The following is a 13928-nucleotide window of genomic DNA, read 5'->3' as shown; positions in this document are numbered from 1 at the left end:
TTTTCCCAAAGTTGTACTTCTGGACACTGCTGGGGTTGGGGGTGATGGGCAGCCAGCGGGTTCTGTGCAGAAGTGAGAAATCCCAAGTCTCCAGGTCAAGACCCAAGTGAGAGCTGAGAGATGGTAACTGTCAGAATCGATTCAGGAGAAGGCTGCAAGGCTGCACACTGCCCAGCCGAATAGTGAGTAGACAAACCTGAGAAGCTCCAAGTCCACCAAGTCAGTGAGAGGCTGGTCCTTGGCACTCACTTACATACGAGAAACTCTGAGCATGCTTTCTCAGAGTACACTGCACTCTGAGAATGATTATTGATTATAGTAGTATAACTGCTCCAAAAAGTGCAGAGGAGGATTGTGATTTTGACATGGATCATTTATGAACCATTTAATTGTGCCTAACAATCGGAGCATGCTCCTTGTTCATTAAATAGCTGTCAGACAACATACTCCTTTCATGCCTCTTTAGCCATGAGAAAAAGAACATGGGTTTGGGGTGAGAGTCTTCAGGCAGAACCCTAGTGTCTATACTGCCCAGCTCTGTGCCGATCAGTGAATTGCTCGTTTCCTTTCTTTTTCTTTGTTTTTTCCCTCAGCATAATATTTTTATTGATTATTTGGGAGCTTCACAGCCCCCAATCAAACATACTTCCCAGTCCTCCTATGTCCACACCCCTGACCTTGTGACCTCACCCTCTCCCCCAAAAAAGGGATAAGGAACAAGGGAGGAAGGAGCAGGAGGAGGAAGAGTAAGGAAGGGAGGATTCTCTAACTTTGGGTGATCTGGAGTAGGATGTCAGGAGGGAAGTATTAGAGAAAAGTGGAGATACCTGGCATTTTGCCTTCTCCACAAGTGAAAGTGATTCCTAAGTAACCGATGTGCCTGCAGAGCAATGTTCTGGTTCCATTCTCAGACCATTTATAACCAACATCTGCTTGGGGAGGGATGGTTTTATTAGGCTTACACTTCCAGGTCAAGTCCATCACTGAGGGACCCAGGCATGGACCTGCCGTGTTCCCACAGAGGATGCCACTTGCCAGGTTGTTCTCAGGCTAGCTTAGGCTCATGCTCAGCCTAATGGAGTATAGGCTCACCTGCCCAGAACTAACAGTGAAGACATGTCCACCAACTAAGCTGACAAAAACAGTTGTTCAACAGCGACTTTTCCCCTACTTAATTCTAAGCTGTGTTGACAGTTAATGCTAACTAAGAAAGGAGGGGAGCGAAGCCTACTTTAGATCAAGGAGAAGTTTGAATAGGAATATCCAAGCTCCAGTTAAGTACCTACTAAGTTTTGGGGCTTCACCTGTGTGGTCCTCAGATCATAACTGCATTATGTGAGGTCAACTCACATGGTTTCTGCTTCACAGTAAAGTCACCAAAAATATCTTCTTACTTTTTAGTGTCATGGACCTCTCTATGCACCAGTTAGTGACCCAAACTTTGCCTTTCAACTTATTTGCAATAGCAAAGGATAAACCACACCTTCTCTGCAGCATAGCAGTTGGTAAACTCTCAAGAACCCATCTAGAGGAAACTACAGTCTTCTTAAAAACCTTCTCAGTGCATTGCTGGGCTTGAAGGTGACTATGGGAATCTCAGGGGCTTTCCTGTGTCCAGGTAAACACACACCTGCAGGCACACATATCTGTACAAAAATGAACTGAAGTTGAAGTAAGCGTAAGTGAGGCAATACACATACACATAAAATAAGGAGAACATACACACAAGCCAAGGAGAACACGACATTCCTCAAGGGTGAAGCTGGCAGCAGAGGACTTGGGGTATACTCTACTTAAACAAATTGCAAGTTAGGGAAGGATTCATAGCTAAGCTTTTTTACCACAGATTTTAAAAAGAGACCAGAAAGTCTCTAGTGAGAAAAAAAAATCTCTGATTCCCATCATAAACAGTGTTAAACACAGTAAGTAAAACCATATCTGGGTCTGGTGACTCATATCTGCCATCTTAGCAATCTTAAGGATGACGCAGGTGGATTGCTCTAACCATAAAGCTACTCTGAACTCCATAGGGAGAGCTTGTCTCAAAAGGCACTGTTTAGGATTTTTTAAAAATGAGCTCACAAAGCTCCTAATATACAAAGGAGCAAGACTCTACCAGTGAAAGCCAACTGAAAAACAAACATTGGACTTTGATCTACAAGGTCTTTGAATATTTAAATATTTAAATTATCAAATCCTTTCCAGATAATGAAACATTTAAAATATAAAAAGCAAGAGAGAAAAATCACAAAGATGAGCAAATAAGAAAATAAGTCATAACCAGAATGCTTTGAGAATAAATTAAGTGGAAACTTTGGAAATGACACTTTTTGCTCAAATGTAAAGCTGGAATGCATAGGCTAATCAGTAAAGAGTACAGAGCTGGCTAGATGGCTTAATGGTTAGATCATTGGTTGCTATGATAGATGCTCTGAGAGTTCAGTTCCTAGCATCCATGTTAGTCAGTTCACAACCTTCTGTAACTCTAGTTCTAGGGGATTTGATGCCCTCTTCTGGCCTCTGTAGGCCCTGCATGTACATGGTCACATATACACACTGAGGCAATATACATGCACATAAAATAAAATAAACAAATAAGATGTATTTTTAAAGAGTTGATTGCAAGCAGGTGAAGAGACTGTTACTAAACCTGAATACAGATGTGAAAACTGGCCCAAAGAATATCAGAGTGAAATAAAATGAAGAACCTAGAAGAGAGGCTATGATGAAGATTGAAATTTTTTTTTATTTGAGTCTTAGAAGAAGATGATTGAGTTAAAAAGAACACTACAAAAGAGATCATTACTGGGGCTGGAGAGATGGCTCAGTGGTTAAGAGCACTGACTGCTCTTCCAGAGATCCTGAGTTCAAATCCCAGCAACCATGTGGTGGCTCACAACCACCTGTAATGAGATCTGATGCCCTCTTCTGGTGTATCTGAAGACAGCTACAGTGTACTTATATATAATAAATGAATAAATCTTTTAAAAAAAATCTATGTTGAAAGAATTATAAGAATAGTAGCATCAATTTAAGGTTTTAAATGCCTCTTTGCTCTCAACACTAATATTAATCATTTATAAGCCATGGCACGTGGGGTGATTAAATAAATGATAATCAAAATATTCTTTTTCATAGAAACAAAGTGTCAGCCCCAAACTGGCAAAAACAAACCTTTTCAAAATCTTAACTGCTAGGGTGTGGCTTAAATGGAGCATGCTTTGTACACATACACATGGTCCTGGGTTTAATCTCTAACACTGAAAAGAAGAAGATTCTAGAAATTAATCAAAGGTTTCCAGCAGCCTAGAAAGCAGGTGTTCTTCCTGTGCTGGGCCTGTGAAGACTATGAGCATCAGCATGAACACAGCTGAATGTGACTCTGCCGTGGCTGGGAAATGAGGCCCCTGGACAGAAACAATGCTGTGTGGAAGGGATACTATGATGGTGGTAAGGTGTGCTGTAAGTCCATGGGTGAGAGTTTGGGCAGAAGCATTACGTACAGGAAATGCAGATTCATAACCAAAATTAATTACCTAGCTTACTAAGGACAAAATACTGTCCTTCCCCTGTGGGACTGTTGTCAATCTGCTACCCACCCTGAAGGTAGAAATGCTTCCTACCATTGACCTTCTATGAAATAGTCCCCACATGTCCCTCACAGGACCCCAGATCCCAGGAAGCTGATGATGAAGGTTAGCACTTACATCTAACACACAAAGGCTAAGGATCCCTTTCCTCGTGCCCCTTCTATTTCAGTTCACTTCACTCTCTAAGAACGCCCAAATGACAATCCGCTATGAAGAGCTCTCGGTTTCTTGGACAATACACATTTGGTTTTAACACTGGACATACTTCACAAACCCATAAGCTTTAAGTGAGAACTCTACAGCATACACAATGTGGAAGATAGGGAGCCAAGATGTCAGACAATAAATAAAACTGATAGAAGGTAGGTAAATCAGGACAGAGTCATGGCAGGTTCACCATGTTGTCCTTCTTTCACCCCCCACAGCAAACAAAACCTAATGTGACTCTCCCATGGCTGGGAAATGTGCTACTCACAGTTCTGCTTGTGCTTAAGGAGGCTTCGACTTAATGTCTTGTAAGGTCATATAGCAAAGTCACAAGACACTTACTGATGTGAAATGAGCCACATAACTCATCTAACAAGAATAGAAGTCCCATTTCCTCCTGGTTCTTCTTCAGTCTTGTGGTCATATGCTGCAGTCACCCTTGGGGTCATGTGCAGGCTGGAAAATGCTTTCTTGTTGGGTTTAGACTGCTGTTCATACACAAGTGATCAAAAGGACTCCAAGCTCCAACCTCTACCTATCACATCTCTACTGAGTCCTTGGTACAGTCACAGAAAGACTGTATTTGGAAGTCCACAGTTATTTAAAAATTGATTGTTTTTCAAGAAAGATATTATAACCAGGACAGGAGAGATGATACAGAAGTTAAGAGCTCAGGCTGCTCTTTCAGGGGACGAAGTTTAATCCCTAGCACCCACAATGCTACCCATAACCAGGTAACTTCCATTTCTAGGGATCTGACATCCTCTTCTGGCTTCTACCAGGACATGTATGTGGTGCATAAATACACATAGAGACACACAGACACACAGACACAGACACACACACACACACACACATACACACACACACACACACACGTCTTTTAAAGAAAAAAAAATAATAGCTAAATATTTTCTTTAAATTTATTTAAGAAAAATGGTATATTTCAGTAAAGATAGGGGAGTAATTCTAATTTTTCTACTTGAAGGTTGTTAGAAACAACTTACAGATAAAACAGTTGGCCTTTGGAGGCATTTGCTTTCAAAATTAAGAAGAGAATCAAGTAAAAAAGTTTACCAAAAGAGCTTAATTTTGTAAAAGCACTTTTCTGTGTAACTATGTGTATGTGGCTTGTATATCTCGCCTCATTTCACATTACATCATTGCCATGTAGTTACACCCTGAGCATACAGTGGATATGTAATAAATGTTTATGAAACAAAAACCAGCAAGCATCCTTCACTACATTCTTCCTAACAACCGAACCAGCTCGTACTTTTCAATGTTTTGGTGACACGATGCAGCAGGGGGTCATATTCCAATTGGTAGGTTCCTTGGAAGATGTAGTAGTGTCCTAAAAGGGAAACAAAGTCAATTCTTTAATTCTTACCTCGTGTTTCTTTAAAACTCGGGGCTGTTTTTAAAGATTATCAAGACTACAAAAGGTGTGATTCCAGAGGTCCAAGTACCTTGGGTTTGTTAAATGTTCCATGCACAGCAGTGCAGCTGTGTCGCTGACGGGCAAGCTTTTTTGGGCTGAAGTTGATCATATTCACACTATAAACTGGAGTAGCTTCCACCCCACCCACAATTCCAGTCTACAGCTTTGTACTTTAAAATGTGATTTCCAATATGTTCCCAGCCTACTTACTTTTGAAATAGAGAACTGCATCAATTTTTGGCCTGATTCCTGGGAAGTGTGTAGAAATCAGCTTGGGGTAAGCAGGGTCCATGAGTTCCTGCCTCACATCGTACCTGTGGGAGACAACAGCCAGCAGAAACACAGTGAGAAAATGGACTACACAACATGAAGCACACACTCATCGTTCCTGAAAGTGTTCTAAATGTCCTGGTGAAAAGTTCAAAGACATAAACAGTTGGTTGATTTTTTACTAAGACACCACAGGAGTCAGAAAACTTGAAGTGGACTCCAGTCAAGCATCTTCCCAGACCTCACAGTGCCTCCCAGCTAGGAGGCTGCTTGGCCTTTTCCCATAGAGCCTAGCATTGGAAAGATTTGGCGTGTGACAACCCTCACTGGCCATTCTGACTTAATCATCATTTTTCAATTTTTTTTTCTAGCAAGAGACAAATCAGTAAGTTTCTCCCATGATGAAAAGAAGGGCGACTTAAGAGCTATGGGATGAAAGGGCTTTGAACATCTATGCTAGAGAGAAAGGAAACATAAAACACTTCACACCCATGCTGGAGAGTGAGGTCCTTGTGTTTCCGTACCACTGAGTGGAAAGAGTCAGTTTTCTCTAGACTTCCAAGGGAAAACTGAACATGCTTTTATACTTTATTTCTCACTCAGTTTAGTTCTGCAGACATTGCTTGCCTGACACCAACACTCTGGAGTTGAAGAAAAGAAAATTCCTCTGTAGATCGGAAGTGTAAAAAGGGAGCCAGTAGCCAGACAAATGTTAAGAGTATCAGATTACATTAAATTACACATGTTTTCTACCTCTCCAGAAAATCTTATTTGCTGAAATCACAAGTCCTGTTTCTCAAACAAGATTAAAATTGGCAGGCCAATTTGTAGCACAAACATGCGGCATTCAGTTGAAAGTATGTGTTGAATTTTAAATATTCAAGAAACATAAAGGCTCTGAGCATATTCTGTTTGGTCTTGTGTCACATGTGCAAACACTGAGGCTCATGACATTTTCTCGGAAGGGGATAGGGATGATCTACTTCTCCTTCAACATTAGACAAGGGAGACAAGTAAGACAGCACCAGACAACCACTTTGATGACAACTCCCTCTGGCTCGCTGTCACTCAAAAAATAGGTTCCTCATTTTGCCTTTTGGGTTTGCCAATTGTAGAAAGGAGTTCTGGAATCCGGATACTTTCTAAAATGAAATTATATCAGAAACTGAAGGTCCAGAGAAAAGAAGCAGGTTGATAGTAACTATTTCAGACCTATATTCTCCTGCTGCCTCTCCCATAAAGACGAAGGTGTCTGAAACTTTCATAGTAAACTGCCTTCTGAAAGGTTCCATCCTGTGCCCGTTTTACAAATCTTAGCAAAGTGCCAGCCATTAACCTTACCTCCAATATTGTTTATCCACAAAGAAATAGACCTTTTGGCGAAGTGGGTCAAAGACAGCTGCATCAATCTTCTTTACAGATGCAGGGAAGCCCAGAGAATGTATGCTTCTGGGATAGTGTGGCTCTGGTACCAAGTTGTTTATTAACCAGTACTTCTCATCTATGAGAACAAACAGAAAGGGCACAATAGAGTCACACCAAAAGGATAATAAAGACAATGATTTACCATAAAACATCTCTCTTGAGCAGAGCTCTAAAATTAATTTTCCTTTGTTTGTACTGGGGCTTGGGGGAGAAAACAAAGGCTCGTCCATAGTAAGTAGGGTCTCTGTCACTAAGAAATGTCACCCAATCTTGTTTTTGTCCTCAATCGCTGGTTTACTTCCCGTGGCTCTACAGCTTTTTTAACTACTATTATTTCATAGTTCATATACATTTCCTAAAGGTGTACATTTCCAGTGTAGTTGGGCTTATACAGTTAACTTACAGCTCAGAGCCATTGTTATGGAAGTCCAGAGTGCTGTTTTCAGTCTCTATTTATAAAGGTGGTACCAATTCCTTTACTTATCCTTTTCCTTAAAGCATTCTCAGTGGCAGAACCAAGTATTGTCATTACCTTTAAAAAGAAAAAGTTGATTTCTGCCTTCTATTTCATAAGCAGCTTGAATACCAGATGGGATAGTTGGCCACATGGAAGAAATTGAAGTAATGTTGGTGGCTGGACTCCCAGGCAGCCTCCACCAGAAGAACCTGACATGAAATACATTTATTATATGCGAGAAATCACTGTTGACTCGTGTTCTCTGGACTGCAAATGGGAAGAACTTGGGAAGTGGTTGAGTATTTCTCTGTTTTCACACTCTGTTCCACACATTTCTGGGACAGCACCATGCAAGAGAACCTTAATGAATTCAGATAACTAGAGTGACTTCAACAGGAGACCTGAGAAAAGAACTGCCCAAAGTCTGGGCCCCATGGATCTACAGTTCAAGTCTCGTGTCACAAGCTGGATTGTAAATGGAAGAAGTTACTGTCTTATAATCTCAATATGGGATCATCTGTCCTATCCCCCACACATTAACCCTCTCCACTGCCCTCCCCTAAACCAACACCTGTCTCCATTTCTGCTCCAAGACAGGGAGTAATTCTGGGATTCTCCATGTCCTCAAGGGAGACTACACAGGAGCTTTCAAAGCCTTAACTCTAGACTGTGTGTGTGTGTGTGTGTGTGTGTGTGTGTGTGTGTGTGTGTGTGTACATGAACATGTATATATGTATGTGTGCACTTGTGGGTGGAGGCTTCAGGCCTATTCCTCAGTCACCACCCACCTTATCTTTTGAGACACGCGTTCTCATTGAGCCTGGAGTTTTCTGATTCACTTACACTGGATTCCGAAAGCCCCAGCAACCACACTGTCCTTCGCCATCCAGAGGTTTAGTCAGTGCAGTTGCCATTGGACTTTCTGTGTTGTCTGAGATTTAAACTCAGGTCCTCAAGTTTGAACACCAAGAACTTTGCCGATAGAACCATCTCACCAAGCCCTGAGCCCTTAGCATTTTTACCTAAAAACAGAACAGCTGGGCTTCTCCATTTCCTGTCTTTGAGTTCCCCAACCAGATTCCCACTACAAACTGATTTTTCCAGACTGAATTTCTAGTCAACACAAGCAGGGTCACAGAATTTCCTACTTCAAAAGTCTAAGATCTCTCCAAACCTTGGGAATCGAGTTGAAGTGCCTGCCCTATAGATTTGTTGTACATCAGTTCAAGTATCTTCAGCAAATGAACAGTTTAACCACCCAGCCCATATCATTGGTTAGATTGAAAATAATCCTACCCGTCTTTAAAGAAAAAGATTTTATCTCCCACTGTTGTGACAGCATCAAAACTCAAGCTTTGGTGACACACAGTTGATGGTGGACTTCCAGGATTTGTCAAGGATGGGGTTTTCACTGGGGCTCCTGAAAATACATTTTGATGTTCATTTGGGAGAATGTTGTAAGAAGAAGAGCTATTCAATTTAAATATTGTTTCTTAATCAAAAATACAAAACCATCCTGTTTCCTGTGAAATCCAGGAGAAGCACGCCTGGAGGAGTTTAGCATACTTAGTTGTAGCATCACAGAAGGGAAAAATTGAGTTTTCTTTCTCTGGAGGCCACTCCCCCCAACAGCAGCAGTGCCACTGTTAGAAAACACTTCAAGTGTGATACAAAGTAAAGATAGTTCTATGATGATTAACTCACAAAGTGCATGCATACAGGGCTCAAAATGAGATAGTAACGTTTTCCAAATATAGACACGAGATTATTTATAAAAGTGCATGACAAATGGTGAGGTTCAGCTTACCATAGAGGGACTGAATGCTGCGTATGTCATCAGCAGAGAGACGAAATGTGTTGGGGTGAAGGTATCTGTAGGTAGGGTACATTATTGATTTTGGATTATTGGAATGCGGCAGCCCCAAGGAATGACCAAGCTCATGAACAGCAACAAGGAACAGGTTTGTGCCTAAGAGGTAGCAAGGAAAAAGAATAAATCTGTGAAATAGACTATCACATATTGCTTAACCTACACATGAAATTTTGCATGTTCATGGTGTACTGTGTGATGTTTTGATGCCTACACTTACTGTGCAATGTTCAAGATAGGATAACTATATCTATCTCTTCAAATATATACCATTTTTGTGGCAGAGACATTCAACATTCTTTCTTTGAGTGTCTATTATTGTTTATAGGTGTATTACTGTACCACAGTGCCAAGAACAGAATCCCAGGCTCCTAACTGTAGGTTAGTACCAATGGATTAACCATTCCCCACCTCACCTCCCCTTTCTCCTCAACCACCACTCTGCTGTCAATATTTGTGAGAATAACTTTTCTCATGTCTCAATTTGAATAAGATAATGGGGTACAGATCTTCCTTTTCACACAGAACACAGTTCCATCCATGTCATAGGAGTCTAACCTTGAGTGGTTGAATGTCATCCCACTGTGAATGTTCTGTGCCACATGAGTGCAGGCACCTGCAGAGGCCAGAGTCATTGGATCGGCCTGGAGCTAGTTACAGGAAGCTGTGAGCTGTCCAACCTTGGTGTTGGGAACAGAGCTCAGATCTTCTAAAAGATCAGCATGCTCTCTTAACCTCTGAGCCATCTCTCCAACCCATTGCTTTGTCATTGAAGAAGATGATACAATGTCTAACACACTAAAAGGGAGCATTTGAGAATCCTTTACTTATTTCCCCCACTCTTTCAAAGAACATTTCTCAGGCCTAATTTTGTTGATGCTATAGGCTAGATAAGTATTGTCAGAGCAATCGTATTTTATAGGTAGGGATCTCTAGTCGCACTACTCTTTATAAGTACCAATTCTGTTTTTGACTAAAAGTGTCTGAAAAATGTGCCTTTGGAGCCAAAATTGTCTACAGTTATGGGCCATTTCATTGGCAGACAAATATATTCTGGTATGAAAATTTCTACACCTGATTCTAAATAAGATTGAAGGTACCACTTTACTTTTAATAATGTGTAATTTAAAAGAATGAACTCTAGAACCAAGCATCTGGGATATGAATATTACTTCAACCACTTAATTTGTTTGGTTCACCTTGTGGATCCTGTTTCCTCACTTGTGAAATGCACAGTGGTTTCTGTGCAGCTGAATGAGGAGAACACAGGGTACAGTTCATTTCTCAGTGTTTATGGCCCTTGAGTTTGGTAAAAGGTGCTTCCTAAATATTTTCTATGTTGTTGGAAACCTGATAAACAGTAAAATTAGAATGGAGTGCTGGGAGTTGGAAATTATTTTAATCATTCATTCATTGATTCAGGAAGATGACTTAGGACCATGAGATCAAGGCCAGGGCCACATTAATAAAAATTTCAAAGCCAACTTTTTTGAAAAGAGTTAAATTAATTTTTACAATAAGGCCAGGAGACAGTAGAACGTGTTCTAGTCCTTGCCTTTTTGTACAAGCTTGTCACCAACTTTTGCTTGCTCTCCTGCTCAGATGAGAGCAGCTGCACTGATGTACATTTATTTCTAGGGTCCATTAGATTCTAAAACATTTTCAGGAGATGAAGAGCTTACAACCAATCCCCAAATAACCCTGGAGAAACCTCAGACATATGGACATGTCTGATTAAGAACTTGTGGTTCAGCAAGTAGTAAATCCAACATGATGCACCTTACAGCCTTCAGATGTCCTTATCAAAATTTTGATAAGCTTTAGGGTATGTGTCTGCCTTTCTGGTAGACATGGGGTATGCAAATTACATAGCTACATATCACATGAAAAATAAGTCAAAGAAGGGGGATTCAGAGTACGAAGACCACTTTCTCAAATTTCTCCCTATGTATTCCATATGAATAAATTGTATAACTGAAGATTTTCAAGAGTTATTAAAAAGAGTACTGAGATGATGGGTTAAATGTTCTTATTCTTGGGATTGCTTCCAATAACAACAACAACGACAACGATGATGAGATGATGATGATGATGATGATAATGATGATGATGATGATAATAATAATAATAATAATAATGTACATTCATTCCCCATTATTTGAGTGGGATAGTGAGTTACAGTCCCAACTAATTGGTTGGACATTCTGAAAATGATAACTCAAGATCACACAAGGCTTTGGGACGACACATGAGCTTGTACAGAGATCCATAGGGATCTCTAATTTTTCTACAGTTATCTTTTTGGGTCACTGTGAAACTAAGAAATTGCCAACATAAGATGGATCACACAGAATTAGTGGTTTCTTTTAAGTTTATAGATTTTCCTGGCCAAAACCCAACTAAAAGCTTTTACATTTCCAAGAGTTTACAGTACTCATAGAATCTTAGTGGTCATTGGAAATGACCTCTATCACAATCACATCCAACACCCCTGATGTACAAAGGGGAAAATAACATATTCAAAATTTTAACTTTGATTTAGAGACAAATATAATCAGAGTTTGTTATTTCAGAATATAATGTAATCTTTTGTCAGAACATATTCTTATGAGATCATGACCTATCTTAGATTTCATTAAGGTTAGTTTTATTTCTTTTCTCTTTCCTACCTTGAAAACTTTTAGTCCAGGTTTCTGCCTCATCAAAATGTGCATCTCCTTGAATACCGGGCCCAGGATAAAAAGCATGGGCTAAGGTACCACCTTTGCCATCAAATTTGTAGAAGTCTCCATGATCTTTGTAAAATGAAAGAAAGTCATTAGTAACCTGCATCTGTCACAAGACATGACAAATGACAGCATCACAGGTCATCATACATCATGGCATCACACGGTGAGTGATGATGTCATATAGTGTGATGAATTACACTGGTGAAACATAAGTTGTATACCTCCAAATGCAAAAAGTATCATAATGTCAGCCTCGCCGTTATGAAGCTTTCTGAATCTTAGAGGAGTGACATCACTCCAGACTTGAAAAGCTTTCTGAAATATGTAGTCTACATCCGCACGCTTCATGTCTGGAGTGTAATTATAGATCCTATGTTGGAGAAAGAAAGGGAAACAAGCATTATGTCATTGGTTAATTTTGTCCAAGTCTCTCAGTTCTGCACCCATGCCTGTAGGAGAACTGCCTCACAGACAGACCATCTAGGGAAGAAAAATGTGTTGAAATTCAAAAACCATTTTTCCTTTGGAAACTTTTTTATCAATCACAATGTAATTTAATTTCCTCTCATTTATAATTTACTAGCAATTACAGTGAAGCATTTACTTTCATAGATGTAAATACCCATTGTGCCAAAATTTCACATTTACGTATCTTTAATATTGTACAGACTTCTGCCTTCTATTTTGTGTTAACTCAGTTTTATTCTATCTGCTGCTGCTTCTCTAATCTGTACTGACAAGGTAAATTAAAGTCTTCCTTCAGTGAGCAACTCTCCTCACAGAGATAATAAATTGTGTGTGGGGAGGGGAGGGCTGACTGTGTATATATGCATGTTCACATGTGTATGGGTGTGCATGTAGTGTGTGTACGCGTGTAGAGGCCTGAAGTTGATTCGGGTGTCTTCTCCAAACCTACTCCATTTTCATTATTGAGGAAAGTTCTCTCAACCAAAGCCAAAGACCCCTAATTCTACTAATCTGGCTAGCCAACTTGCCCTAGGCACCCCCATCTCTTCTTCCCATGTGCTGGGATTATAGGCAGCCGCCATGCCTGGCTTCTTGTGAGCTGAACTCTGGTCCTTATAGTGTATGACAAGTGCTTTTTCCACTGAGCCATCAACCCAGTCTGGAGAAAACGAACACATTCGTATTAACAATTTACAGAGGCTACTCTTGGATTTAGAATTTCGTTGTAGCTAAATGTTCTAGGGTTCTAGAGGCTACACTCATAGGCAAGTAGAAGAGTTCTCCAATGACATTACCTGTAAGTGAGATACCGCTTCATCCATCTTGACCTCTGGGGCACTGCTCTGAGATGCTGTACATCAGGCACTCCACATCGAGACGTGTGCATTATTTTCAGAGTTGAGGTGTCCAGTTGCCCAGTTACTTCTAGCCCAAAGAACTGCTGCATTTCCTGGAGTTTTTCTTCTAGGAGGTTTCTATTGGTTTTTGTTTTTGTCATTGGAATTCTGTCCCCTTGATAGTCAAAAAATCTTGACAAGTACCACTAGACAAAACACAAGCATTGCACACAGTTGTATGCGGCCAGGTTTCTGCTGGAAATCCTGCAAACATGGTCAGTAGCATACTGATGTTCCTGAGCCATGTATTTTAATCACAGGCTGCATTATTATTATTACCTAGAGAGTCTATTACAAGGAGGAAAAAATAACATCCTATGTTATTTAAAACATTATAAATTATTAGTCAGATTACCAAAATTCCAGAGGAAAAATTATTTGTTATTCTGTTTCTTCAGACTTGCTTCTAGGTTTTTAAGAGCCATTTTATCATTCTGTGTTTAAGGGCACTTTATCGGGGGAGGTAATTTAATGGTAGAGCAATTGCTTAGCATGTTAGCAGGTCTAGAATTAGTCCCCAACACTGGGGAAAATCTTGACACAGTAGAAAACTTGGATGAATTCAAAGTAAAAAT

At 40.2% G+C, this 13928-nt stretch overlaps 1 protein-coding gene across 1 annotated transcript; it reads right to left on the bottom strand.

Annotated features, from left to right (window-relative positions):
- Nucleotides 1–4864: 4864 nt before the first annotated feature.
- On the bottom strand, nucleotides 4865–13454 carry Mmp12 (matrix metallopeptidase 12). The gene is made up of 9 exons (XM_032909895.1): nucleotides 13252–13454; nucleotides 12211–12359; nucleotides 11930–12055; nucleotides 9198–9359; nucleotides 8687–8810; nucleotides 7466–7599; nucleotides 6850–7009; nucleotides 5449–5552; nucleotides 4865–5151 (listed from the first exon to the last, which is right to left on the bottom strand). Exons 1-9 carry the CDS (start codon nucleotides 13452–13454, stop codon nucleotides 5051–5053), a joined length of 1263 nt encoding a protein of 420 aa, XP_032765786.1. The 3' UTR covers nucleotides 4865–5050.
- Between the last annotated feature and the right edge of the window lie 474 nt (nucleotides 13455–13928).

The sequence above is a fragment of the Rattus rattus genome, chromosome 8, assembly GCF_011064425.1.
Source record: "Rattus rattus isolate New Zealand chromosome 8, Rrattus_CSIRO_v1, whole genome shotgun sequence".
In the NCBI taxonomy this organism is placed as follows: domain Eukaryota; kingdom Metazoa; phylum Chordata; class Mammalia; order Rodentia; family Muridae; genus Rattus; species Rattus rattus.
The sequence above is the reverse complement of the archived record's forward strand: the minus strand, read 5'-3'. Positions and strand labels throughout refer to the sequence as shown.

What these genes read in the sequence shown, in the direction of transcription:
- Mmp12 (XM_032909895.1), bottom strand. Translation starts at nt 13,454, where the DNA reads ATGACAAAAACAAAAACCAATAGAAACCTCCTAGAAGAAAAACTCCAG. An exon ending in GATACTTTTTGCATTTGGAG is followed by an intron (nt 12,056 to 12,210) that starts GTATACAACTTA and finishes CATTTTACAAAG; the next exon opens with ATCATGGAGACTTCTACAAA. An exon ending in ATCTTTTTCTTTAAAGACGG is followed by an intron (nt 7,600 to 8,686) that starts GTAGGATTATTT and finishes ATTTCATGTCAG; the next exon opens with GTTCTTCTGGTGGAGGCTGC.